General features: G+C 57.7%; 1 protein-coding gene across 1 annotated transcript; it reads left to right on the forward strand.

Moving 5' to 3' along the window:
• Positions 1 to 426: 426 nt before the first annotated feature.
• SLC6A9 (solute carrier family 6 member 9) lies at positions 427 to 25,808 on the forward strand (the record flags this gene model as incomplete). Its single annotated transcript, XM_082833637.1, is given in 16 exon segments — positions 427 to 456; positions 6,752 to 6,782; positions 6,785 to 6,814; positions 6,817 to 6,896; positions 13,273 to 13,429; positions 14,013 to 14,144; positions 14,547 to 14,817; positions 20,517 to 20,649; positions 20,845 to 20,979; positions 21,076 to 21,179; positions 21,586 to 21,823; positions 21,914 to 22,048; positions 22,155 to 22,254; positions 22,344 to 22,444; positions 25,331 to 25,501; positions 25,614 to 25,808. Coding segments are annotated over 16 exon segments (2,043 nt in total).
• Positions 25,809 to 26,291: the final 483 nt, after the last annotated feature.

A 26,291-nucleotide genomic window follows, 5' to 3' on the forward strand; every position in this document is an offset into this window, starting at 1 on the left:
CTGTCCCAGTTCTGTGTTCATTTTTTATCTTTTATAGAATTGGGCATCTGGAGAGTCAAAAATAGACCTTTGCCCATTGGGACAGGAAGTCTGGAGACCAAGGGATCCAGGGGAAGGTTTGGGAGAAGAGTGAGGTAGGAACTGGATGGAGGGTCATCCAGAAATGAGCAGGACAGGAAATGGTCTGGCAGGGGTTGGGCCAGGGCGGGAGGGAAGAGGGGGCCTGCCAGCTGGTGGTCTGGGCCCTGCACTACCTGTTCTGAAGAGCCCTGAGGGCCACACATGTCCTGCCCTGCCTTCCTGGGCCAAACCCTCAGTGCATTCTCTGCTCTCTCCACAGCTCTTGAGGCCTGTGCTCTGAAAGGTGCTAGAAACAGAGCCTGTGAGTGTGGTCCGGGACTCCAGAGCCCCTAACCCACCGCCACTATGGTAGGAAAAGGTGCCAAAGCAATGCTGGTGAGTACAAGGACCAGACTGCAGGGAGGAGGGGGTCATGACACCATCCCCGCTGGGGCCTGCTGTCAGCTGCTGGCCCTGACAGGAGGGCCCAGGAGGCTCCGTGGGGCCCCGAGTCTGGCACTGCCAGGGCTCCTGAGTGCTAGGGCTGTCCCAGGCCCAGGTGGGCAGCCCGTCACCCAGCAGGTTAGATGCTGCCATGGTTCCGAGCCCATAGCAGTGCAGATTCCACCACAGAGCCCGAAAGGCATGCTAGGAGGCACGAGGCACACTTCCCACCCTCATCACAAGATACCCTGGAGAGAAGGCTGCAGTCAGTCCTGCTGGGAGGGCTGTCCTGTGGCTGACACCCAGGCACCCCCAACGCTGTGCTCTGCCTGCCGTGGGGAGCATTCAGCATGTGCTGATCAAGGGGTCCTCAGAGCCTGTCTGATTTTTTTCTTCTTCCACTCTGAAAAGTAACATAGAGCGTTGCATTTTGGTTTTGTTTGTTTGGTTGGTTTTTTGCGGTACGTGGGCCTCTCACTGTTGCGGCCTCTCCCGTTGCGGAGCACAGGCTCCAGACGCGCAGGCTCAGCGGCCATGGCTCACAGGCCCAGCCGCTCCGCGGCATGTGGGATCTTCCCGGACCGGGGCACGAACCCGTGTCCCCTGCATCGGCAGGCGGACTCTCAACCACTGCGCCACCAGGGAAGCCCAGAGCGTTTCATTTTGAATCCTCTCCTGAGGCCTCCTCAGAAAACCTCCCTCTCCCCCTTCCCCAAGCCACAGCTCTTCACTGCTCACTGCCTCAGAGCACAGGAGAGGTGGTGAGAAGCAGTGGGCAAGGGCCGGCTCACTGATGGACGGAACAGGCCAGCACTGGAATCAGGAACCAGGAAGATACCCCAAGGGCAGTGGTTGTATTCCTTCACTTGGGATCTTGCCTCAGGAGCCAGTGACACTGGGCAGCTGTCAGGGGAGGAAGCCAGTGACTGAGCACGGCCCCTCCCGTGGCTCCTCCCTTCTCCACTTGGATTCTCCTATTGCTGTTCACATTCAGTGAAAGACTGATTGGCCCAGGGTCTCTGCCGAGCCCTCCCCAAACAAGCCCTGTCCCTCACCAGGGATTTGATTTCTGGGACTCGAAGTACTTGGTCCAAAGGAATGGTCTGGGGGAGAGAGCTGGACAGTCATGCTCCAGGCTCAGGACCCTCTATCCTCTATCCCGTTCTGAACTTCCAGCATCCAGCCCCTCAGACCTGCTCTGGTCTGGCCCCCTCCTGACTGGAACATGTCCGAATGCACTAAGCTTCTCAAAGTATTCCTCAGCCAGCCTGAACTCTGAGTGCTCAGATGTGGGCAGAGCTGGAGGTCTCCTGACCTGAATACTTGCTAGGGGGTGGATGCTGTGATCGAATCAAAAATGGCCTCACCCTTCCCGGAAGTGTTGGAATTGCCATGGGCCTGTTACAGGAAGTGGCTCTGCCCCTCCCTACATGGAAATTCTGTGTCCCGTGAAACTTAAGAAACCCTCCGAGTACTCTGTACTACTCAGTACTGGCTGCTCTGCTTTCTCTGGAGTGACCCTCAGAGGACTGGGGCAGGGAGGCAGGAGAGATGTGGAACCCACGTGGGCAGCATAGGGAGCGTGAATCACAAGGTCCCAGAATCCCTGCCGGAGCTGAGTTTCCCGGACCCTGGGCTCTGCCGGCCAGCAGGCCAGCCCGTCTGTGGAAGGGAATGTTGCCTTGGGACGCCTGTTCCCAGCACCAGGATATGCCTAAAGATAGCTGGGGCTCGATTTCCTCCGTGCCCTCTGACCTTTGACTTCTGCCCGCCGCTGCTGAGTCTGAGGCTCCATAGCATGTCCCCTGGGCACCCCCAGTGGTTGCTCGAGATTCTATTCCTGCTTCTTTCTCAGTTCTGCTTATGACCTTGGGCTCCGCTATTCTCGGGACCCAGTTTGGAACCAGTTCCGCCTCCATTCAGTGCTTGTCTCTAGGATACAGCCTCTGAGGAGTGCCATCTCTCCTAGCTAACCTAGGCAGCTGCGCCTGGACTTTATTAGGTGCCTGTGGTCCCCTAAGGGCAAGTGACTGAGGATGCTCCTTCTCTGGATGCCATGGTGGGGCAGAACAGAGTGTCTTGAGGGCCATGCATATAAGCCAGTGGCACTTGGACTGTCCCAGGTCTGTGGCTTCTGTTGCCGTTGGTGCCCTGGTAGGCTGGGAGTAGGCAGCTGGCCCCTGCCATGGGGTCCTCACTTCCATCCCCCTTTGCCCCAGGTTTGGGTATGAGGACAGGTGTCCCCTGGGTCTCTTCAGTGTCCACCCTATGTCATCCTTGGACCTTCTGCTGGGCTCTTCATGTGGCAGGTGCCCCATGGAGGGTGAGCCACTTCCCAGCACGTGCCCAGACCCACATGCCTGCCGCACGTGTCCCTCCCCCTGCTCCCAGCCCAGATGGTCTCTGCCAGGCCAGCTCAGCTGCCTCCCTCACGCCTCAGCAGCTCCTAGGACAGGACCGTGCGGGAACCCAGCTGGCCGGGGTGCCTCCAAGCCTGGGAGCAGCTGGGATGCTTGGGGGCACTGGGGGTGGGGGGTGGCGGTGGTCCTTTCGTGGAGACCTAGTGCCTCTATACACATGTGGGGCCGGGCTGCCTGGGGCTCGGAGGACAGAGAGCTGGAGGAGAGGAGCCCAGGACAGGAGAGCCCTACTGGGTCAGCTTTAACCCCACAGCTGCACACCAAGTCCACAAGCTGGCCAACTCAGTCCCCTCCCCTGTGTGCGCTCCCCACTCATACAGCATCTTGGGCAGAAAGGCCTTGGTGAGCCTCACTGGCCTCTCCCAACATCTTCTTTTTTTTTTTTACGCGGGCCTCTCACCATTGCGGCCCCTCCCGTCGCGGAGCACAGGCTCCGGACGCACAGGCCCAGCGGCCACGGCTCACAGGCCCAGCCGTTCCGCGGCACGCGGGACCCCCCGGACCGGGGCACGAACCCGCATCCCCTGCATCGGCAGGTGGACTCTCAACCACTGCGCCACCAGGGAAGCCCCAACATCTTTGAGTTCACTGGTTGCTTCTGCCCCTGGAAGCCTCATGATGAATAAGAGCAGTGTGACCCGGGCTAGAGCCCTGGGTGCCAGAACGTCTGAATCGTCCTAGAAGACTTTTTTTTAAAAAATTTATTTTATTTATTTGTTTGTTTGTTTGTTTGTTATTTTGGCTGCGTTGGGTCTTTGTTGCTGCACGGAGGCTTCCTCTAGTTGCAGTGAGCGGAGGCAGGCTTCTCACTGCGGTGGCTTCCCTTGTTGTGGAGCACGGGCTCTAGGCATGCGAGCTTCAGTAGTTGTGGCATACAGGCTCAGTAGTTGTGGCTCGTGGGCTCTAGGGCGGAGCTCAGTAGTTGTGGCGCACGGGCTTAGTTGCTCCGCGGCATGTGGGATCTTCCCGGACCAGGGCTTGAACCCATGTCCCCTGCATTGGCAGGTGGATTCTTAACCACTGCGCCACCAGGGAAGCCCCCCTAGAAGGCTTTGAAAGCACCACAGGCCACCTGGGGCTGCCCCGCCCCGACCTGTTCTGTTATGCTTTGACAAGAGGGTTTGGATACTTCTTGTCTGCAGCAGCCCTCACAGGGCGTGGTGAACAGTGGGTGCTCACCCAGCCCAAGTCCTGGCATGTAGCACGTGCTCAACTAGTATGGGCTTGACACGCACTGGGATCTGAGCAAGCACAGGCTTGACACCCACCTGGCCCTCCCTTGGTGGAGGGCCTGTCACTTACCAGCCACTCACCTAGCATGAGTCCCAGCATGTAACAAGTGCTCAGCTAGTACAGACATGGCAAACATTGGGCACTCACTTAACACAGTGCAAGGGGCACAGTGGGTGCTCCCCCTGCTCAGGGCTGGGCATATACTGGGTCCTCACGTGGCACAGAATTTGGCATGCATGGGGCACTCGTGTAGTGCAGGACCCAGCACACCACAAGGGCTCCCTGTGGGGTGGACACACAGTGGGTGCTCTCTTAACACAGAGCCTGGCACACAGTGGGAGCTCTCCCAGCATTGGATTTGGCACACACTGTGTGCCTTCCTAGCACGGGTTTGACACACAGTAGGTCTTCTCTTACCTCAGGCACCGACACACAGTGGGCACTCTCCTTCTATAAGGCCTAGCACAGAGAAGGTGCTCTCCTAGCCAGGACAGCCCGAGCAAAGACTTAGATAATCAACTAGATGATCCTAGATGCGCAACTACCCCCTCCCCAGTGAAATGGACAATGTCTAGATCCAGAGGAAAAGGCCCAACCTCCCCAGGCTTCCTCTCCGGACCAAGGACCTGCCCTCCGTTCCCCTTGGTCTCCCTCCCCTCCCCGGCCTCCCTGGAGGCCACCTACTCAGGCCTGCGGCCTCCCCTCCCCTCACACGGCTTCCCTGCAGCCCCTCCGCCCCCAGCACTTTCCAGTCCTGGCTCAGTAGGACCTTCCCTCGGAGTCACAGGGTACAACAAAGCCCCTAGACTCCTTGGCCCTCTGGAGGCATGCCCACTCTTATTAAGAAAAGTCAGAGGCGGGGTTGGGGGAGTCGGCCTCCCTGAGTGGGGCTGGAGCAGCTGGATCCCGCTAATGAGGCCTCATTACTGCCAGGACCCAGCTGGGCCGCTGCCGCCTCCTGTCCCCATGGCCAGAGCCAGAGAAAGCTGTCCAGCCAGGGCTGCCTGTTCTGGGCACCCAGCCCAGGCCAGGGCAGCCAAAGCCCGGAGCCCACCCTGGGTGGAAGTGAGCAGTTGGGCATCATGGGTGACTGGGCCTTCCTGGAGCCAGTGGCCCAGCCAGGGCCTTGGCCCTCAGTTTGGGCTCACAGGAAGTCCGCGGAGCGTGTCTGGGGACCTGGCTGCATGAGGCTGGCCCAGGGAACAGCTCAGTCAGTGGAGTCTGAGGCCATTCTTAGGAGACTTTCTTGAGCGGAGGTCAGTCCCCATCTTCCTCCCCCAAATGGGCATAACAACATACCTACCTCAAGGGGCTGTTGGAAGGATTGAATGAGTTAATATATATATAAAGTGTTTAGGACAGTGTCTGGCTCATGGTAAGCACTTAATATGTATTAGCTGTTACTGTTATTAATAATGCTATTGGCTTCAAAGATGGATGGATATTATCCCCATCTTAGAGATGAAAAAACTAAGACCAGACATGTTAAGTGACTTGCCTAAGGAGATATATATAGTGAGAACTGCCAGAGCTGGGGTTTGAACCCAGGCTTGTCTGACTCTAAAGCCTTTGCCCTTAAAAAAAAATGTCATCCTGCCATGTTCCCACTGGGGTCACCTCACTTACCAAACTCACAAGGAAGCTCTCCTTTACATCAGAATTCATCCATGCTTCCATTTGACCGATGTTTACTAAGATCCTACCATGTACCAGACCCTTTGCCAACCTATCAGTTTCCAAAAAGAGCTCTGCCCTCCCAGCACCCCACCTTCCTGGCCATGGGTTTGTGGGGTCTCAGCATCTGCTGGAGACTGACCAGTGAGTGTGGCCTCAGAGAAGAGGGATAGGATGGGTCTGAGTGACAGTCCACCCCAGCCATGGTGACACCTGCTAGACTGTGCCCAGCCCACTCGGTACACACTCCCAGAGGGAATACCTCAGGTTCTGGGCGATGCAGTACGAATCCTCAGAGGTCCTTATTCTGCAGCCACCCTCTTGGCTAATGCCATCTTTCTTCAGACAGGTGACAGCACCGTTCACTAAGCCAGAGCTTTTTTACATGGTCAGTCATATTCTCTAATGAGGACACTCCATCGTCTTGTCTGGTTGAGAGTCCCCAACTCCTGGAAGGACTGCTTCAGGACCCATCAGCCCCCAGCCCACAGCATTCTAAGAAGTCTGAGATGCTCTGGTAGTGCCCTGTGGGTTGCGCCCCCTTCCCCCTTCTCCTTCACCATCTCTAGTGCCCAGTGGTACCCAACCACCTTACCAGGAGCCCACCAAGTGCCAGGCCTATGCGCTCAGAAGCATCTGGGCCCCAGACCTCATTCTGGAATGGAACTGAGCCGCCCTCGCTCTCCCTTCCACGCCCGCTCTGCCTCACCCTGTGGCTGTGAGTGTGTGTGTGTGTGTGTATGTGTTTTGTTCCAATAACTTGCTGGGAACAAGGGAGAAATACAACAAACGCTGCGCTTCGCTCTAACTGTGGAGCAGCCGCGCTGGGCTGCATGGGGACTGGCTGGAGGGGGAGGGCCGGGGAGGGGGTAGGCAGAGCTTCAGGAGGAGATGAGGTGAAAGTAATTGATGCTGCCCAGCCAGCAGTGGAGGAGGCAGGGGATGCGTCAGTGTCGCCGGAGCCGGCAGAGGTGTGAATGAGAGGGGACACGCACACGCCCGCCAAGTGCTCACCCTGGGATGGCCGCGGCTCAGGGACCTGTGGCCCCCTCCTCCCCAGAACAGGTCAGTCACCTTCCAGGAGGTCGAGCCCCCTCTCTGGTGCCAGGAAGACTGGGAGGCAGGGCTGGGGGTGGGGAGAGGGACTGAGTGGTCTGTGCCAGGGAGGGGCAGGCACAGCCAGCCAGAGAGACAGACAGCAGCAAAAGTGACCCAGAAAGTTGCAACTGTGCAAAGGAGCGGGAAGAGTTAGCTATGCGGAGGCGGCATAGGGGAGGAGAGTGGGGCTACTAGGGCTCCCCCAGCCCAGGGACCTGCTGAGAATCTGCTCTGTGTATCAAAGCTGCATTGTCCTAGCTCCCGGGGAGACGGGCCGGAGGTGCCCAGGAATTGTACTAATCAATACAGCCCCATTGTCTGTGCCACGGCAGCTACTCCTATGGGGAGAGTGGTGAGGGGGCAGGGGGACTCGTTACATGGACTCAGTGGTGAGCGTGGGGGAACGGGATGGGGCGACAGTCTCGGCTGCGAGGAGAGAGACCCCACGCGGTGTTCGCCAGTGTCTAGGACAAGTGCCCGGAGGGCATCCTGACTTGACCTTCGGAAGGCAAGAGAAGGAATGTCCTCTGGGGAGATGTGGGCTGCATTTGGGAGAAACATTATGCAGGGCTGCCCTCCACCTTCAGGACTGCCAGGGTCAGAAGCCAAAGCCACTTTCCAGAATGCGAGCCCGCTGCCAACCGAGCGGGGCAGAGAGTGCTCACGGCTGCCACAGTGCAGGGCATGACTGCTGGGCTTCAGGGCAGAAGCAGAGCCCACCCAATGGCCCTATCACTTCTCCCAGGGCCCGGAGTGGAGCCTGGCATGCCTGGGGTGCATCTTCTGTCTGCTGTCCACAATACTGGCAGGTCACTCTCTGCCAATCAGGGCTCTGGGACGAAACAGCCCCGGGCATGTCCTTGCCTCTCTCACCTCCTGTGTGAGGGCCTGATCTCCTGACAGGTGCTCGGAGGTTTTCCTTGAAGCGAGAGGCACTAATAGTCCCTGCGTACTGCTCGGGTCTGGGGTAGATTTTCCCACGGTCCTGCTGCTCCAGCCCGGGCCCTTGAATCTTTCCCGTGTCTGGATGAGCGAAGCCAGATGAAAGATGGAAGGCTCTGTCATTGCGGGGCAAATGTTGCCTGAGGGCCAGCCTGGCTCCTGGATTGATTGGACCGACGGGAGAGAAGTTGGGGAAACAAGAACCAAGGGGTGTGAGGGGGTCACAGGGTCTCCTGAGGCAGCCACAGTTTACTGTCCTGGCTGTTCTGCCTGAATTCCCCACTGGGACTCAGAGAAAGTTGCCAGTGATCTGGATTTGGCGCAAGGTCAGTCTGGGATGTAGGGTCTTGCCCGTTCTCCTCCACAAAGTTTGTCTTGGATGGGGCTTCATCCCTTGAGCAAACCCTGGGGCTGCAGAGTCCTGGACAAGAAGCCTGCTGGATCCTTGTGGGGCCCGCCCTGCCCGGGCTGCTGCAGGATTCCTCAGTGCCCACCAAGAGTAGAGCTCACAGTTCACAGAAATATCCCGTGGACACCGCTCTTGGCGGGCAGGAGTCGGGAGCCAGAGCACAACTGCCGCCCAGGGTAGAATCCTGGGCTGCCTCTGGGTCTGAGCATGAAGAAGGAAGGGCCACCCCTGCGGTGGTGCTGGTGGCCGCCACTGGGAGCGGGCTCTGCAGCATTGTTTCTTTACACGTTGCTGTAGTTTCCAATTGTTTTTTAATGATAAGCTTTTATAATCAGAAAGAAAGCAATAACACCTTCTTTTTTTTAAGTTGTTTAGAAAGCCAGTGGGAACTAATGGAAAATACAGGAGAGAGTCAGAAAGAGCAAATTCCAGGCAGGGCAGAGCTACAGAATATTAGGAGATCTATTGAGGTTGTCTGTCTATCCCCTGATTTTACAGGTAAAGACGCTGAATGCTGAGAGTGGAAGTGGCTTGCCCAGGGCTGCTGAGGGAGCAGGTTCTAGAATGCTAGGCTTCTAACCCCCAGTGCAGGGTTCCACCCTGCCAAGCCCAAGGTATAGAGGGAGATCTGGATTCTGCCCTCAGAGCTGAACTCCCTTAATTCCAGGAGTTCATCCGGACCAGTGAATACGTAGAGGGCAGAGGGCTATGGAAAGGACTTATGTAAGGGACTGCTCGGTGCGGCTCACCCCTCTAGGCAGGAACAGGGGTGGGAAGTTGTGAACGCAACACAGGTCGACGACTGCTTCTAAGGGTAAGGGGCATGGAGGGTTTTATACGTGTATGTCTGTGCACGGCAGGCGTCAGGGAGGATGACCAGCCAGCCCACCCACACAGCCGTGGAAGGCACGCCCAGTAGCCTGCATCCTGCCGGGCCTGGGGAAGCTCGGGCACAGGGCAGGGCAGGGTATTCCCTGCCCTGGAGATCACTCACCGGGCGAGTCAGAGGTGAGGTGGGGGAGCCCCTCCAGGGAGCCCAAGGAGGAGGGGAGCAGCCCAGAGGGGCACCAGGCCACTATGGTTTAATTCACCACCCAGGTGTGAGCGACTGACTGAGGGAGGTTGGGAGAGCAGCGAGGGGCTGACAGGGGGAGGTGGGTGATGGGCAGGACCAGCCTGGAGCCCGGCCAGTGGGCGGGGCCGAGCTGGGTTAGGCAGACAGGCCACCAGTCTGGGCAGACCAGGAGCACAAAGAAATTCTTTCGTGCGCACCTCAGAGCCAACAACCTCTGCAGGGACAGTTAATATCAGTGACACGCCGTCCACCTAGCCGATCAAGAAAATGGGAGGCTTAGAATGGGGAAAATTATGCGAGGAGAAAAAAAGTTGTGCAGCATTGAAAAAGGCTCACCAGCCTTGGGCGTCGCTGCCAGGGAAGGAAGTGGAGGGGCGTCCCCAGAGGAGGGCTGGGGGAGGAAGGGAACTAGAGCCCCTAGGACTCCCCCCTACAGAGGGACCCTTCCCTCCAGTGTACTTGGAGGAAGGTTGCCTTCTTCTGTCCTTGCTGAGCGCTATGCCCTCACCAGCCAGGCTGCCTGCACATAGCCCGCACTGGAATTGAGCTATTTGTAGTGAGGTGGATGGACCTAGAGTCTGTCATACAGAGTGAAGTAAGTCAGAAAGAGAAAGACAAATACTGTATGCTAACACATATATATGGAATTTAAGAAAAAAAAATGTCATGAAGAACCTAGGGGTAAGACAGGAATAAAGCCACAGACCTACTAGAGAATGGACTTGAGGATATGGGGAGAGGGAATGGTAAGCTGTGACAAAGCGAGAGAGAGGCATGGACATATATACACTACCAAACGTAAGGTAGATAGCTAGTGGGAAGCAGCCGCATAGCACAGGGAGATCAGCTCGGTGCTTTGTGACCGCCTGGAGGGGTGGGATAGGGAGGGTGGGAGGGAGGGAGACGCAAGAGGGAAGAGATATGGGAACACATGTATACGTATAACTGATTCACTTTGTTATAAAGCAGAAACTAACACACCATTGTAAAGCAATTATACCCTAATAAAGATGTTAAAAAAAAAGTCAGAGGCCTAGCTGCGGACCAGGCTCCCGCGGCAGCATCCCATCCACAGTCCCTGAATGGGGCACCGCGGGGCTGGGGAGCAGCAGATGGTGCTGCTTCTGCCGCGAGCTCCTCGTACCACTTGCAGGGCGTCATTTCAGCTCCTTCTGCACAGCAGACCCCTGGTGTTGCCTGTTACTTCCCGCCACAGCCCAATCCCCAGTTCCAAGCCCCTGTCCCCCAGGCTCTGGCCTCCCCAGCTCACAGCCGGTAGGGCTGAGCTGGTTAACACAAGGCTTAGTGGTGTGCTGCTCTTGAATGGAGTGACCAATGGCTCTTGACCGCTCAGTCAAGCTACTGCCTGTGGCACTCGGCCGGAGGCATCATCACCCTCCCTGCCCCCTCCACACCAGGGAAGGAGCAGACCTCAGAGGTCCAAGTCTGGTCCCGCTGCACTTGGTCAGGGGGCTGGGGCCAGGAGGGAGGCCTTGAACTTCAGGCCTTGGGGACCTCGGTCTCTGCAAGAGGCTTTGCCCTTGCCCAGCCCATGAGGCCATCCTGGACCCTCAGTTGTCTCTTTTACAGCTGTAACCGCTGCTTCGTGACCCCACCCATGTACTCCACAGCTGCCACAATCCCCCATTGTGCCCCTGAGTAAACAAGCCTTGGACAGAATAAAAGTGTTACTGTAGGAGCAACATATAGGAGCCCTACTGGGCTGGGATTAGTTTGGGAATGGATAAACTGCCCCAAGCAGGCCTCACACCCTCTGAAAAAATGCTCCCCCGACCCTGAGGTATTTCTAGGCCTGTCCCAAAAAAAGACCCTAGGAGGTGGTGACAGGCTTAGGCAGGATTCTGTAAGGACCTGTCACACTGGGACTGGGAGCCGCCCACTCCCAGAGACAAGGTGGCCTTCAAGCCCCTTCATCAGGGAGGCCTTCTGCGACCGCACCCAGCCCCCAGCCCCACCCCTTGTCATCCTTCCATGCTCTTGTGACTTGAGAAATTCCCCTTTGTGGGCACATCAAAGTTGCATTTAAAAATTATGTGTTTATCTCATTGATGGCTTACTTCCTCCTGGACTTCTAGCTCTGAGTGGGTAGGGGTGTGTTTTGTTCACTGCTGAATTCCCCGAGCCTGGTGCAGGGCCTGGCACATAGTAGGAGCTCGTAAACCTCCGTGGCTGCATGAATGAAAGTACACAGGCTCTGCCGGTTGGCTCTGCGTGCTCCTTGAAGGGAGCACCACGGTTTCTGGTACTGTGCTCCCAAACCTTCTGGGATGGTATAAGGCTCAGTGTCTTCTCCGGGCAATGCTGGATTGGGTGTGCAGGACGAGGGTGTCTGTGCTGTAGTGCCCACGTGGTGTGCAAGCCTAGAGCACCCCCCCAGATGTACCCATTGCGGGAGCAAGGGATGCACGGCTGGGGGGCCACCACCAGGTGCCGGGGCCTCCTGTGCCTGCCTTCCTAAATGGGCCTTTCCGGAGGGCGCAGGCCTGGGGAGGCCACTCCTCCCCTCTGCATCTGTTGGTCAGTGTCAGGGTCCGACAGCGTGTCAAAGCGCCAGGCCTGTTTGTTTACTGGCCAGCGTGCCTATTGTCCTTGAATATGTCTCTTTCAAGCTGAGGGTCGGCGTCACTGCAGTGCCGTCCCTCAGAGGCCGTGCGGCTGTGTCCCTGATCCTGGGTGTCCTCCAGGGACGCCTGGCCATTTCTCTCAGGAGAGCAGCCCATCTCTGGGAGACTGTCTCCGTCACTCAAGGACTCTGGGCTTCTCTGTTGGTGACTCTCGGGGTCCCTGTCTCTTAGTGAGACACCTCTGACCCCTCAGGCACTGGCTCAGGGTGGCTCAGTTTCCAGCTCACCTGGTAGGGGGTGGAAAGGCCAGGGCATGGGGGAGGGGTGCACTCACTTATAAAGGAACTTACTGGGTTAGTTCCAGCTGTGGGGTTAGGGTCCTCAGTGGGGCTTCAGGCCACCCAGTCCAGCCTCGCAGCTCCTCCAGGCCAGCCCGGCATCCTTCCCTTGGGGCAAACTCCCTCATCAGCCCCTCCTGACCAGCCCGTCTTCTGCAGCCCACCTCTTCTCAGCTCAGAGACCCTTTTCTAGAGTCACTCCCTCTGTTTCCCCTAGCAGAGTCTGTCCTCCAAGTCTGGCGTGGTGCCTACAACTCTGGTCTCCTCCCCCCAACTCATGGCCAGCATCCCCCAGCCCAGGTCAGCTTCCCCAGGGCCCCCGCCCCTGTCAATGGGCAATATACAAGGCTCCCCTGGCCCTCCCATCCTGAGCCCCAGAATGCCCTCCCCAGGTCTGGCCCAGCTCAGTTGCTTCCCCCTTCCCCCACCCTACAGCCCTGCCCACCGTGTGCCCCCCGGAAAAAGCCTTCAGCTGGGGGAGGGGTCCGGGTCCCCTCCCCCGCAACCGCCTGCCATGGGCAGCGTGCTCAGCCTGGCGATGTGGTGGCCGCGGCTGGGGGGGCTGTCTGGACACAGGCCCCTTTGTGCCCAGCCCAGCTTGGCTGCTTGGTATGAGGCTCAGCTGCTCCCAGATCCTCACCCAAAGGGGAGAGGGGAGGCTTGGGAGGGGCTGGCACTGGGGGGCCCTCAACTCGAGCTCCCTCTCAGTGTCCCACCTCTCAGATGTGGGTAGCAGCTGCTCAGGTGGGCTGGCGCCCCTGGCACAGTGTGCTGGGGGGCTGGTGAGGGAGGCCGGCTTAGCACCCTCCGGTGGCCGCTGCTCCCTCTCCCGTCCTCTGCCGGGCCTGCCTGCAGCTGCTGCCAGCAGAGGGGAAGCCCGGGGTGGGGTGGGGGCCTGGAGGGTCCATGGTGTTCCCACTGGGGGAGGCCCAAAGGGTCAGGCACCGCGCGTGCAAATGCCTTGCTGATGGTAGCTTCTCTCCTGTCCCCGCAGAATGGTGCTGTGCCCAGTGAGGCCACCAAGAAGGACCAGAACCTCAAACGAGGCAACTGGGGCAACCAGATCGAGTTTGTACTGACGAGCGTGGGCTATGCCGTGGGCCTGGGCAATGTCTGGCGCTTCCCGTACCTCTGCTATCGCAACGGGGGAGGTAGCCAGCGGGCACAGGGCAGGGTCCACCCACGTGGGTAGAGCCCACCCCCCGGGGCCCAGCCGCCCCCTCCGCGGCACACACTCCAGACAGGCTGGCCTCTGGCCCTGATCTCCTTTGCCCCCATCCCTGGCTTAGGTACCCTTTACCTAAGGCGCAGCACCCCCGACCCTGGCAGCCTGCCCCCTCGAGGGGAGGAGAGGTAGAGAAAAGCAGCCCAACCTCCCAAGGGTCCCTGTTTTATACTGCCTGTGTTTCAGCAGCCCCGCACCCAAACGATTCAGGGATGTTTGAGGATCCCATTGACTAATGTGTGCGAAATTGCTTGGTTAAGCCATCAAATCCCACCCAAACATGGCGGCTCTGGGCCCTGGGTTTGACTCAGAGCAGACTTCCTGGGAGCCTCTGTCAGGTTCAAAGACAGGTGGTGAGCAGTGTGCCTCAGACTTAGGCTCCGGCCCAGCGCGTGGCATACCCTCCTGGGGGCCCAGCCAGTTGCAAAGGGTTTGCTGTCAGTTCTGAGCAGGAAGAGGGTGGGATTTCCCCAAAGCCGCCCTGAGCCAGCCCTCTCCCCGCCCACCAGGCGCCTTCATGTTCCCCTACTTCATCATGCTCACCTTCTGTGGGATCCCACTGTTCTTCATGGAGCTCTCCTTCGGCCAGTTTGCAAGTCAGGGCTGCCTGGGGGTGTGGAGGATCAGCCCCATGTTCAAAGGTGAGGCCTGGGTGGGGTACGCGCGCGTGCGCGCGCGCGCGCACACACACACACACACACACACACACACACACACACACACACACGGGCCTCTGGGGACCATGCTGACTCACCCATCTGTATAAACACTGCCAACCCCTATGGGACACTGGTGTTAACCCGAGGCCCACATCAATGGCCAAGGCCATGGACACATGCTGGGATCCACGTTTACTTGGCCTCCACGCTCTCTTCCTACCACATTCATACACAAAGGCCCTTCACCCCCCAGCTCGCCCCTGCCAAGGCCTTGAGCTGCCTCTTGTGGCACTCCATGAAAGCCTGCCTCTTACGCCCTTCGGAATTAGCCTTGCCTCCTTCAGCTAGACGTGTGAGGCCGCTCCCGCCCCTCTCCTCCCCCAGGTGTGGGCTATGGCATGATGGTGGTGTCCACATACATCGGCATCTACTACAACGTGGTCATCTGCATCGCCTTCTACTACTTCTTCTCGTCCATGACGCCCGTGCTGCCCTGGGCCTACTGCAGTAACCCCTGGAACACACCCGACTGTGCCGGTGTGCTGGATGCCTCCAACATCACCAATGGCTCCCGGCCTCCCACCCTGCCTGGCAACCTCTCCCACACGCTCAACCACACCCTCCAGAGGACCAGCCCCAGCGAGGAGTACTGGAGGTGAGGCCCCCAAGGGACCTGGGCTTCTGGGGGGGACCCCTGGCGCCAACACTCAGCCCTCGCCTTGGCCATCAGGCAACCGTCTGCAGCCTCGGGAGGGTACCAGGAATGGAGGGGGCCAGAGGTGCGGGAAGAGGTACAGGGAGTTCACAGCCTGGTTCAGGAGAGGCTGACGCTCACACAGTGGCAGCGAGGGAGAGAGGGCTCCAGCAGTCAGACAAGTCTGCAGAGGAGAGTCAGGGAAAAGGGGGATGGCTTCCTGGAGAGAACAGCACGCGTGGAGGCCCTGGGTCCCAGCTGAGCAGGGGCTGGTCCTGAGCCTGAGGGGAACCTGTTGTGATGAGAGTGACAGGTGTGTGGGGAGCTCCCGGGCCGTGAGGTAGCCTAGGAGGGAGCACCGCCCCTCTTGGAGAACTTACAAGAATGAATCACAGACCTAATGCTGCGGAACAGAAGCCGTGGAAGTTTCCTGAGCCCAGGGCTGTCCTCATCAGGCTGTGCTTAGGAAAGATAGCCTGGCACCACTGTGCTCCGTGGTGACAGAGAACGGAGTCTCGGGGCTGGCTGAAGGGAAAGCTGCTGCGGGAGATGTTCGGAAGATCTTGTCCCAGCTGGGTGGGTGTGAGGGCACAGCAGGACATCCTGGAGGAAATTCCCCATGTCCTGTTGAGGAACTCATGGGAAGAGGGCTTGGTGGACTGGTGGGTAGGCGTCGTTCATTCATTCCGCAAACATTTATGGCGTCCACCCTGCCGGGCCCTGTGTGCCCATGGGGTATGCATGGCCCTGAGCCCCTGCCCTCAGGAGTTCACAGTCCAGGGTGGGAGATGGGTAGTTACCGCTCTTAGGGGCAGGTGCCTCAGCGCAGGTATGTTCAGGGATGTGGTGGGTACAGGAGGAGCTGATCAAGAAGGCTTCCCAGAGGAGGGAGGGAGACATAGGAGGGATTGGGAGAGACGTGAGCAGGTGAGCCGAGGCCAGGAGGCGGCCAACTGGAGCTGGGGTCGGGGGCAGGTGAGACACTGAGTACTGGGACAGAAGAGGCCAGAGGCATCATAAGGGGCAGAGCTTTTCACGCCAGGCTGAGGGTTGGAGGCCTTCTCCACAATGTGATGGAGAGCCATGGGTGAGCGGCCGAGGCCCCAGTGATACCTGAAGTCCTAGCAGGTCAGTATCCTCGAAGCCCAAGCCCAGTACTCAAACCCTGAGGGCCCAGCTCCCCTGTGCCAGCCTCTGTGCTGGGCTATAGACATTCAAAGATGGTTAAGATGTGGTTACTGCCCTTGGGGCTCGTGGTGGAGACAACAGAGCTGTTGCCTCCCAGTAAGGGGCGGGCAAATTTACCTCTGGGCAGACTCAGTCATTCAGTCATAGGACAGGTCATTTCCTGAGCTCCTAGTAGGTACCAGGCACAGCACTCAGAGTGGGGACAGAGCAGGGAGTAAGAAACAGACTCTGCCCATTTAGGTATTCTGCTATATTTGAGGCATGGTGTGGACTGGGCAGCTTGATCTAGACTGGGGGTGAACCTTCTGGAAGTTCCCAGAAGCACAGTGCTCCGCCCATACGCCGGAGATGCTCCAGAAGCTCTCACCCCAGCGGCCGTCTGCCAGGGATTCCCCGACGGGTGGGTCCACTGCAGGGCAAAGCTCACGAGATTTTATCCAGTGCAATTAGAGGGGGATTTCCCTCAAAGAAAACTAGCCATGGGTCAGGAGGTCCACAGGGTGGCCAGCTCAACTCTACTCCTCAGCCGGGGCTGGAGCCAGGCATCCCTAAGGAGCTGCTTGTCCCAGGCAGTACTCGTTCCTTGAAGGATGGCTCCCTGCCGCCCCCTCCTGGAGAGCCTGGGGAAATGACCCTTGAGAGGGCTGCCCCGGATGGCATCAGCAAGGAGGTGAGGCGAGCAAAGCACCCCCATTTCTCGGGCAGCTACTATGTGCCAGGCATATTCTCTTACATGATATTATCCCTGTTTTTCAGATTCAGAGACTTATGCTCAGAGGTTAACGAACTAGGCAGCAATGCTGTGTCAGGATATACATGCCTCTCTGCCCGGTGCCTAGTGTGAATTAGGCCAATGATACTCTACAGGCATTCTTGGTCCACACTCTCCAGCGCCCCTCTGGAGAGCTGCACAATCTCATTTGAGCCCCCCAGCAACGCTGTTAGGTAGTGGGTGCAGGTTTTATAAAATATTCCCATTTTACAGGTGAACAAACAAGTCAAAAGAAAGATTAAGTGACTCCTCTAAAGCAAGAGAAGCTCCCAGGGCAGATTTCTGAGCCCACGTCTGCCTCTTGCTCCCCCTTTGGCCCACAGTCTTCCCCTCCTTCACCACCCCTTCACAACCTTGTCTTACAGTCCTGTGTGCTGGTCTAATGCCTGCTAGGCAGGCCCTAAGCTCAGGACATGCTCTCTCATCTCCCCAGCAGACACCTGACACCCAGTGGGACTTGGATCCCAGCACCCCTCTCCTGGTGTCTTCATGGCAGCCCCGGAGCCACACAGACCTCACTCAAATCCTGGCTCTGCCACTTACCAGCTGCGTGGACTTGGGAGGTCACCAAAACTCTCTAAGTCTCAGCTGTTCATCCGTTAAGCAGAGGTGGTTACAACATCATTCTTGTTGTTATAAAGATGCAACATAAATCACTAGGAACAGTGATGGGTGCTCAGTAAGCACAGTGATAGCCACTGCTGGAGATGCGGTGAAATAGATTAGGGTGTCCTGTTCTCAAGGCATTTACCATCTGGTTGGGGAAATTTAAAAATAATGCAGAATAATTCCAGAGATGTTATGCGAGAGCCAACCTGTAAATATGTGGGGTTCCAAAAGTTTTAAGGTTAGCTGTTTGATCTCAAAAGCACATAGTCCCAAACCAAAACAAAACACTAAATATGGTACTATAAAAAGATAGGTAGAGTTCATTATTTAGTTCCCAGGCTAGCCTTCTAAAATCTTTAAGCTCTCGTATTATATGCTGGACTCTTGCAATAAAAGATAATATAAAGCCCTACCAGCTTAACAGGTATAATTAGCAAAGTTTTTAAAAAGTCTTTTAAACAAGAAATGGTTTCTTTACTTTGAACGCTGTTGCTTAAAGTAAAGCGACTCTCGGCTGTAGCAGTAGGACCCGATGGCTATTCTGGAAAGCAGAGCCTCCCAACACGATGCACCCTAAATAGTGTGCCAGTCCGGTGGCGCTTGGGCAGCCCAGAGTCCCCAGCCCTGCTGCCTTACTTTGAGTGACCTTGTCGATTTGCCCTTACGGGCCCAAAATATTTTTTCTGCGTGCCACGAAGGGAAAAGGATTGGAAAGCACAGCTGCAGGGGTCCAGGAGCCTCTCCTTGGGGGAAACCTCTCCATCCCTTTGTCTTTAGTTCCCCCATGGACTAAGAGCCTGGAAAGGTTCCAGCCCAGGGCGTGGCCCGTTGAATGAACCAGCGCTATGGCGGGAGTTGGACAGGAGAGGGGCGTGTTGGACAGCGCCCTCTGCAGGTCACAATGTGTAAGGCGGCCTGGGGGAAGATTTGAGGCAGAGGAGGGAGGACAAGGTGCTTGCAAGTCTTAACAGCCAGGCAGGCTGACCAAGCAAACACCAAGTCCCAGGGCTGGCAACATTGTCCCATGAGGGGCCGGAGTGACAACCCCTCGCAAGGTATTAAACATGTTATCATGAGGTTTGAGAACTGATTTGGAAAAAAAAAAGTAAAAATAGCTAAGACTAGAGGACAGCCTATGAGCTACGCTGAGAGACCCTTGCTGAAAGAAGGGAAAGAAAGGAGCCTGTATTTACCTAAATTTCTCTACAAATTATCCTAGGTTGGTGTTATGATGCCCATTTTACAGATGAGGAAACTGAGGCTCAAGAGTTTGTCTCTTGCTCATCACTTCTAGCCTGGACAACTCCAACAACCAAGCCAGTCCCCCTCCAGGTTCTCCCCTTTATACTTCTCAGTCCATTTTCCATCACGTGCATTCATTCATGCATTCAACAAATATTTATTGGGCACTGCTCTGTGCCAGGCACTGTGCTAAGCACTGGGGGATACAACAGTGAACAAAACAGACAAAAACCCCAGCCTTCAGAGGGCAGATGACAAACTAAATAGTAGAATGTACAGTGTGATAGAAAGAGATGTGCTGTGGAGGAAAATATAGCAGAGAAGGGGGTAAGGTGTGCCAGGCTGGGGCCAGGGTGGCAGGTTTAATCAGGTGTGCCAGAGTAGGCTCCTTTGCAAACAGGACACCTGAGTGAAGACCTGAAGGAAGTAAAGAGGGCGGGAGCCAGGTGGACAAGCCCAGCTGCATAATTTGTGGGGCCCACTGCAAAATGAAAAGATGGGGCCCCTAGTTCAAATGAATTAAGAATTTCAAGATGACAATGGCAGGGCATTAAACCAAGCACAGGGCCCTTCTAAGCATGGGGTCCTGTGTGCCTGCACAGGTCTCACACCCATGTGGACATGTGGAGATTTGGGGAAAGGGTACTCCCAATAGGGAATAGCATGTGCAAAGGTGGGAGCATGCCCGGCACATTTAAAGAACAGCAAGGAGCCCAGTGCCGCTGGAGCCGGTGAGCAAGGGGGAGAGCAGGAGGAGAGGAGATCCGGGAGGTGGCAGGAGGTAATGGATCATGCAGGGCTCTGTAGCCACTGTAAGGACTTTGGTTTTTCCATGACGAAAGATGGGAGCTACTGCAAGGTTTTGAGCCAAGGAGAGACCCTGAGAGTGCTCTTCTAAAAACCTTCCAGAAGCTTCTCATTGTTCTCAGAATAAAATCCAAACTTCTCAGCCTTGACTTCGCAGCTTCTCTTGGTCTGGTCCCTTCCTATCTTCATCTTTCTTTATTCCCTTCCCTCTCCTCCTCCAGCCTTCCTGAGCTACTGACATGCCCAGGCGGGGCTGTGCTGGTTCCTGACCCCTGTCCTGCTGTGTGCTATTCCCTCAGCCTGGCATACACTTCCACTCCTCTTCACCCACCTCCTCCCCATCCCTCGAACTTTGGCTCAAGCTTTACCTCTTCCAGGAAGACTTCCAGTGTGCTCCTCCCCATGGGGTTGAGGCACTCCTCCTGGCAGTACCCACAATGCCTGATCCAGGTCTATATGCCCAGCATCTAGCAAGGGCCTGGCACATAAACGTCCAGTTGATTGAAAGAGCACAGCTGACATGGCACAGGGCGCCAGATAGAGCCACACATACGTAGGTTCAAGTCTGGGCCTGCGTGCTCCGGAGCCCCCATCTTTACTCAGTCCTCCACTGCCTCCCTCTGTTCATCAGAGCTGGAGGACTAGTGTGGGTGAAAAGATCACAGAAGGCTTCCTGGAGGAGGTGACGCCAGACAGGGTGTGTCTAGTCAGGAGGAGAGGGCATTCCTGAAGGGAGAAACACACAAGCAAGGGCCTGGGCTGGGTCTGAGCAGGGACAGGGAGACCTCCACACCCAGGGGCTGAAGAGGCTGGCCCAGGACCAGGGTGTGGCCTGCAGGTGCCCTTGAGGGTCCTGGGAGAGGAAGCAGGCAGAGGGGGCTGGGCCTGCCGGGGCTGGCGCCTCACAGACGCTCCCATCTCACATCAGCCAGCTGCTGGGACTTCGTGAGAAAGGAGGGAGCTGCGAGGCTGGGCCCTGGCCTTGGGAGTTTGTTGCTGGGTGGCGGGGCTGGCCATCAGTGACAAAGTATCCCCTTTCCAGGCTCTATGTGCTGAAGCTGTCAGATGACATCGGAAACTTCGGGGAGGTGCGACTGCCCCTCCTTGGCTGCCTGGGTGTCTCCTGGGTGGTCGTCTTCCTCTGCCTCATCCGAGGGGTCAAGTCTTCAGGGAAAGTAAGTACCCCTCCCCCAGCAGGGTCTGTGCCCACCCAGAGATATCCTGCCTCCCCTACCTGGGTTTTGTGTGTGGAGGGGTGGGTGGGGGAGTGATGAAAGGATATGGGAGGGGAAGAGGAACCAGAGGACCAGTGGTGGTTGAGGGGGCAGGAAGAGCCCAGAGGCGTCCAGCGGGGCCCCTCTCGCACCCAGGTGGTGTACTTTACGGCCACATTTCCCTACGTGGTGCTGACCATCCTGTTCATCCGCGGCGTGACCCTGGAAGGAGCCTTCACGGGCATCACGTACTACCTGACCCCACAGTGGGACAAGATCCTGGAGGCCAAGGTGGGCTGTGGATGGAGGGGGACCTAGAGGGCCGGGGAGAGGCAGGGAGGCACCAGCTTCTGACCACAGCTCCTCACCGGCCCGCCCCTCCCGCAGGTCTGGGGGGATGCCGCCTCCCAGATCTTCTACTCGCTGGGCTGTGCGTGGGGCGGCCTCATCACCATGGCTTCCTACAACAAGTTCCACAACAACTGTTACCGGTGAGACTCTCCCTTCCAGCCCTGGGACTGCCCCCAGTTCCTACCCTCTCTGCAGCCTGACCCCGGCTCCCCCAGACCCACCAGGTCCAGTGCAGCCTCCTGGCCCACCAGGGCCCTCCCTTCCACTCATGGCCTTGAGAGCCTGGCAACGCGGGGTCCGGGTGCAGTCATTGCAGAACGGAGAGAGCTTTGGCAGAAGAGAGGAGAGGTGAAGACGGTGATGCCCCAGGGCTCTGTGAGGACTCAGGAGCCTCAGGCCCACTTAAAGAGGCCCAGAGCAGACCAGAAAAGAGATTGGGGGCACCTTTGTTCCTAGAGCTTTCTCTGTCTCCAAGTCTCTTGGCCCAAAGTGGGCAGGGGGAACTAAGCTGCGTGTCCTGACTCTACCTGGCTTCCTCCCCATCAGGGACAGTGTCATCATCAGCATCACTAACTGTGCCACCAGCGTCTACGCCGGCTTTGTCATCTTCTCCATCCTGGGCTTCATGGCCAGTCACCTGGGTGTGGACGTGTCCCGCGTGGCAGACCACGGCCCTGGCCTGGCCTTCGTGGCATACCCTGAGGCCCTCACCCTGCTACCCATCTCCCCGCTCTGGTCCCTGCTCTTCTTCTTCATGCTCATCTTGCTGGGGCTGGGCACTCAGGTACGAGGTGCAGGACATGGGCCTGTGGCTTGGGGAGGGAGGAGGCAGGGGCGGTGGTCGGGCCCCTGCTCTGATGGCTGTATCCTGCAGTTCTGCCTCCTAGAGACGCTGGTCACGGCCATTGTGGATGAGGTAGGGAATGAGTGGATCCTGCAGAAAAAGACTTATGTGACCTTGGGCGTGGCTGTGGCTGGCTTCCTGCTGGGCATCCCCCTCACCAGCCAGGTAAGAACCGAGGGAAAGGCTAGGCCAGAGTTGCCAGGGTATGGGGCTTAACAAGGGGGGAGCGTAGCCTCGGGCACCCTGGACTCAGCTGCCCACTGGCCCGCAGGCAGGCATCTACTGGCTGCTGCTGATGGACAACTACGCGGCCAGCTTCTCTTTGGTCGTCATCTCCTGCATCATGTGTGTGTCCATCATGTACATTTACGGTAAGTGCCCAAGCTTACGTGGCCTCCCGTGTCCCGGCCCTTGGCCTGCCCACGCTGTCCTGCGGGCCTGCTGACCTCCCTCTCTCCAGGGCACCACAACTACTTCCAGGACATCCAGATGATGCTGGGATTCCCACCGCCCCTCTTCTTCCAGATCTGCTGGCGCTTCGTCTCTCCAGCTATCATCTTTGTAAGTTCCTCAATGGTCCCTCCCCTGCTGCCCTGTGGCAAGCGTCCTTCTCTTGGGAACCAACGAAAGGAGAGCAAGAGCCCACCCATCTGGCCAGAGCTCCCCATGGAGGCTCCACACCCACAAATCTGACCACTGGGGGTCCGAGCAAGGTTGCGTAGAGTCAGACAGGTGTGTGGAGGCTCAGAACCACCCAGGCCCTGGCCTTGGGCTAGGAAGGGAGTACAGGGCCCTTTATTTGAAGACAGTGCCCAGCTTCGGAAGGGTTAAGCAGGCTGGCAGCAGCTGAGAGCCGGCCCTCCCTCCCTGGTGTTCCCGCCTGGCATTCCCAGAGGAGCCTCGGGAACCATGATTGACAGTGGCGTCAGCCTCCGTCAGCCTCGCTGAGCTCCTGTCTCCAGTTCCTGAGAGCCGAGGTGCTCAGAGTACTCAGGGTATGTGGTGTGAATGCATGTTGCAGAAGCAGGTTGTACAAGTCAGATGTCAGCTCAGGATCCGGGACACCCTCGTAAGCCTTCCAGGCACTGGAGTGGGCCGGCTTGGGAGGGGGAATTCTGGGTTTCCACCAGTATTCAACACCTGGGAAACTCTCATCAGGGAGCTGAATTGGTGGAGGGAACTCCCACCGTGGCCGGGGGAACCATATTCTCCAAGGTATCGTTATGATCTCCACTTTACAGATGAGGAAACTGAGGCACCGAAATGTTAAGTAATTGATCCAAGGCTACACAGCTTCTCAGAGGCAGAGCCCTCATGCGAGGCAGGTAGTCTGGCCTGGAGCCTGTGTGCTGGGCCCGTGCTACACTAGAAACAAGTGCAGGAGGAAGGGTGGTCTATGGACTAAAAACCCTCTGATTCTGCTCCTTTATGCTCAGGGTGAGAAATGGGGGGCAAGAGGGATTTGCTAGTGTAATGGTCCCTCCACAGAGAAGAAGCAGAGCCATCTCTGAGTGACGGAGGGGTCAGCCCAGTGGCCAGGGCAGGGTCCGGAGTCATGCCCCCGTCATGCCAGCCCCTGTGTGCCACAGAGGTCAGCACCGGATTTCCACTTCGGCTCATGTTTCTGAATAAAAGGCCCCTGAGGGCTGAGGCCTCCGTCACATGGGGTGTGGGATCTTCCCGAGCCTGGCGCAGGCACCAGCTCTGGCCACCGGCCCAGCTTTGAAACAGGAGCAACGGAAGTCTCCTGTAAGGGGTGGGAGGAGGGGAGGGTAGATGCCAGCCAAGCGCCGTGCCCTTGAGGGTTGTGGCTTTGGCCCAGGGCCTGCCCCAGGGGAGCTCATCCTCCACGGCTCCCGGAAGGCTGCTGCCCTGCTCGGAGACCCAGGGCACCGCCCAGGCAGGGCAGGAGGCAGGAAGGGCCCTGGGTCCAGTGTCTCCATGAGATTGAGTCAAAGCCGGCAGCACCCTCTCTGTGCCCAGAAAGCCAGGCTGGAGTCACCTTCAGGTGAGGATGCCAGGCTCTGTGGACACGTGTTTCTGGGCTGTTGGTTTTCTTTGGGGGCTTTACTTCTTTATATTGCTGAAAAGGTCTTTTTTTGACAAACTCCATCCTTCTATCAGCTCAAATAAAGAATTTATCGGGACTTCCCCAGTGGTCCAGTGGTTAAGACTCTGCCTTCCGATGCAGGAGGCGTGGGTTTGATCCCTGGTCGGGGAACTAAGATCCCACATGCTGTGGGGTGTGGCCAAAAACTTAAAAAAAAATTTTTTTTTAAAGAATTTATCCACACCTTAGATCAGGATCTAATTCCATTCAGAAAACTTGCTCTAAGCTCCTCCGTGTGCAGCGTCCTAGGAGGGCCCACCCACCCCTGAATGGATGTGGGTCTCGCCTTCTAGAATTTGGTCACCCAGAAGGCTGGAGGGGCCTGAGCTCCAGGACACAACTGAGGGCTCAGGGTGGACGCTGAGCCCTCCTGGCAAGTGGCATCCACTGCCCCGGCTCCTCTGGGTGGCCCATGAGCCACCTGCCCATCTTTCTGCTAACTTCAGTGTTTTCGTTACTGGAACCCCAGGCTTTATTTCCCATGTCCCTCATCTCTTTCCAAAGCAGTTCCCGAGAGCATCCCCAGCCTAACACTCATGATTTCTAGCCTTTGGAGCCTCCCCAGGCTGTCTGTCACTGTCTCCACAGCCACAGACTGGCAGGACTTTGCCCTTTCCTCTCCCCCATTACTCCCACCTCCTTGCATAAGTCAGTTCAGATCAGCACACAAGATTGTGCCAGGCACTGGGCTGGGCACTGGAGACCCAGAGCTGATGCAATCCCAGGAGCTCCCAGGTCTGGGGGAAATACCCATAAAATGCTTAGTAGATGGAAAATGCCACTAAAGCCCTTTCAGGAAGAGGAGACTGGAAATCAGTGGAGGCTTCTTGAAGGAGGTGGCATTTGCATAGGGTTTGAAGAGGAAGATGCAAAAGAGGATCCTCCATAGTAAGAAGGGCGGGAAACGCTGGGTGTAGCAGAGACACCGAGACAGTAAGGCCAGAACGATAAGCCGAGGTCTTGATGTGAGGCGGAGAAGGCCCTAAAGGCCAGGGATTCGGCCTTGCTTCAGCAGGCAATGCAGGGCCACTGCGAGTCTCTGAGCAGAACTGACTTCCAAGGGCCACGGCAGCTGAGTGGCTCCCTGGCCGGTTCAGGATTATGCAGAAGACAGACCTCTCCCCTTCCACCGTGGCCACCTGCCCATCATACCCTGGGCCCCTGGTTCCATCAGCTTCTTCCACCACCCAAATGTTGACGTCACCCCCGCCCTCCCCAAAATGCCTCTTTCTAGTTTGGGAAACTGGAGAGGGAGGGAGGGGGTGCGGATAGGAGGCCTGAGGCCTGGGTGGGGCTGGGCAGGACTCACGCCCACTCCCGTCCCCCACTCTCTGCAGTTCATTCTCATCTTCACGGTGATCCAGTACCAGCCAATTACCTACAACCACTACCAGTATCCAGGCTGGGCTGTGGCCATCGGCTTCCTCATGGCTCTGTCCTCTGTCATTTGCATTCCACTCTACGCCCTGTACCAGCTCTGCCGCACAGATGGGGATACCCTCCTCCAGGTGAGGGGTGGGGGCAGGGGGCAGCCAGGAGGGGGTGGATGTATGGGGCTTCAGGGCTCCCTTCTGATGACCGTGCCCACCCCGCCCCCAACCATGCCTACCTCTCCTGCAGCGTCTGAAAAATGCGACCAAGCCAAGCAGAGACTGGGGGCCCGCCCTCCTGGAGCACCGAACGGGGCGCTATGCCCGCACCATCCCACCCTCTCCTGAAGACGGGCTTGAGGTCCAGCCGCTGCACCCAGACAAGGCCCAGATCCCCACGGTGGGCAGTAACGGCTCCAGTCATCTGCAGGACTCCCGGATATGAGCACAACTGCTGGGGGAGTGCCCCACCCCCGCCCCGTGCTCCCGCCACAGAGACTGGGGAGGCGGTGGACAGGTGTCACCGCCTGCCCCTCCACGCCCGGACCAGGGTGGCTCCTGTCACCTTGGCCACCACTGCTTGCGTGGTCATTCGTGCTCGTGTCCCTAGTGTTTACAGGTCCTTTGGATGCCAAGATGGCAGCTGGGGGGCGTGAGTGATGGGAGGGTTGCTGGGGGGCCCAAAGCACTTTGGAGGGGTCTCAGGCCAGGTCCCCGGAGGCAGCTGGACTTTATGTGGCCTCTGATGCCCCCACACGTTGCCCTGAGCTAAGGTTCTGGGTGGGCCCCCTACCTGTCCCCCTCCCCGAGCCTTCAGCCTCCTGACCAGTGTTCCTGCCCCCGGAGCAGACCCCAGCCTCTGCCCAGGCAGGTTTGGATCTTCCTACCTGGAGGCAGGGTAAGGGGCTAGGGGGCTGTGCAGTGTTAC

The sequence above is a fragment of the Leucopleurus acutus genome (assembly GCF_964270905.1).
Source record: "Leucopleurus acutus genome assembly, chromosome: 2".
In the NCBI taxonomy this organism is placed as follows: Eukaryota; Metazoa; Chordata; class Mammalia; order Artiodactyla; family Delphinidae; genus Leucopleurus; species Leucopleurus acutus.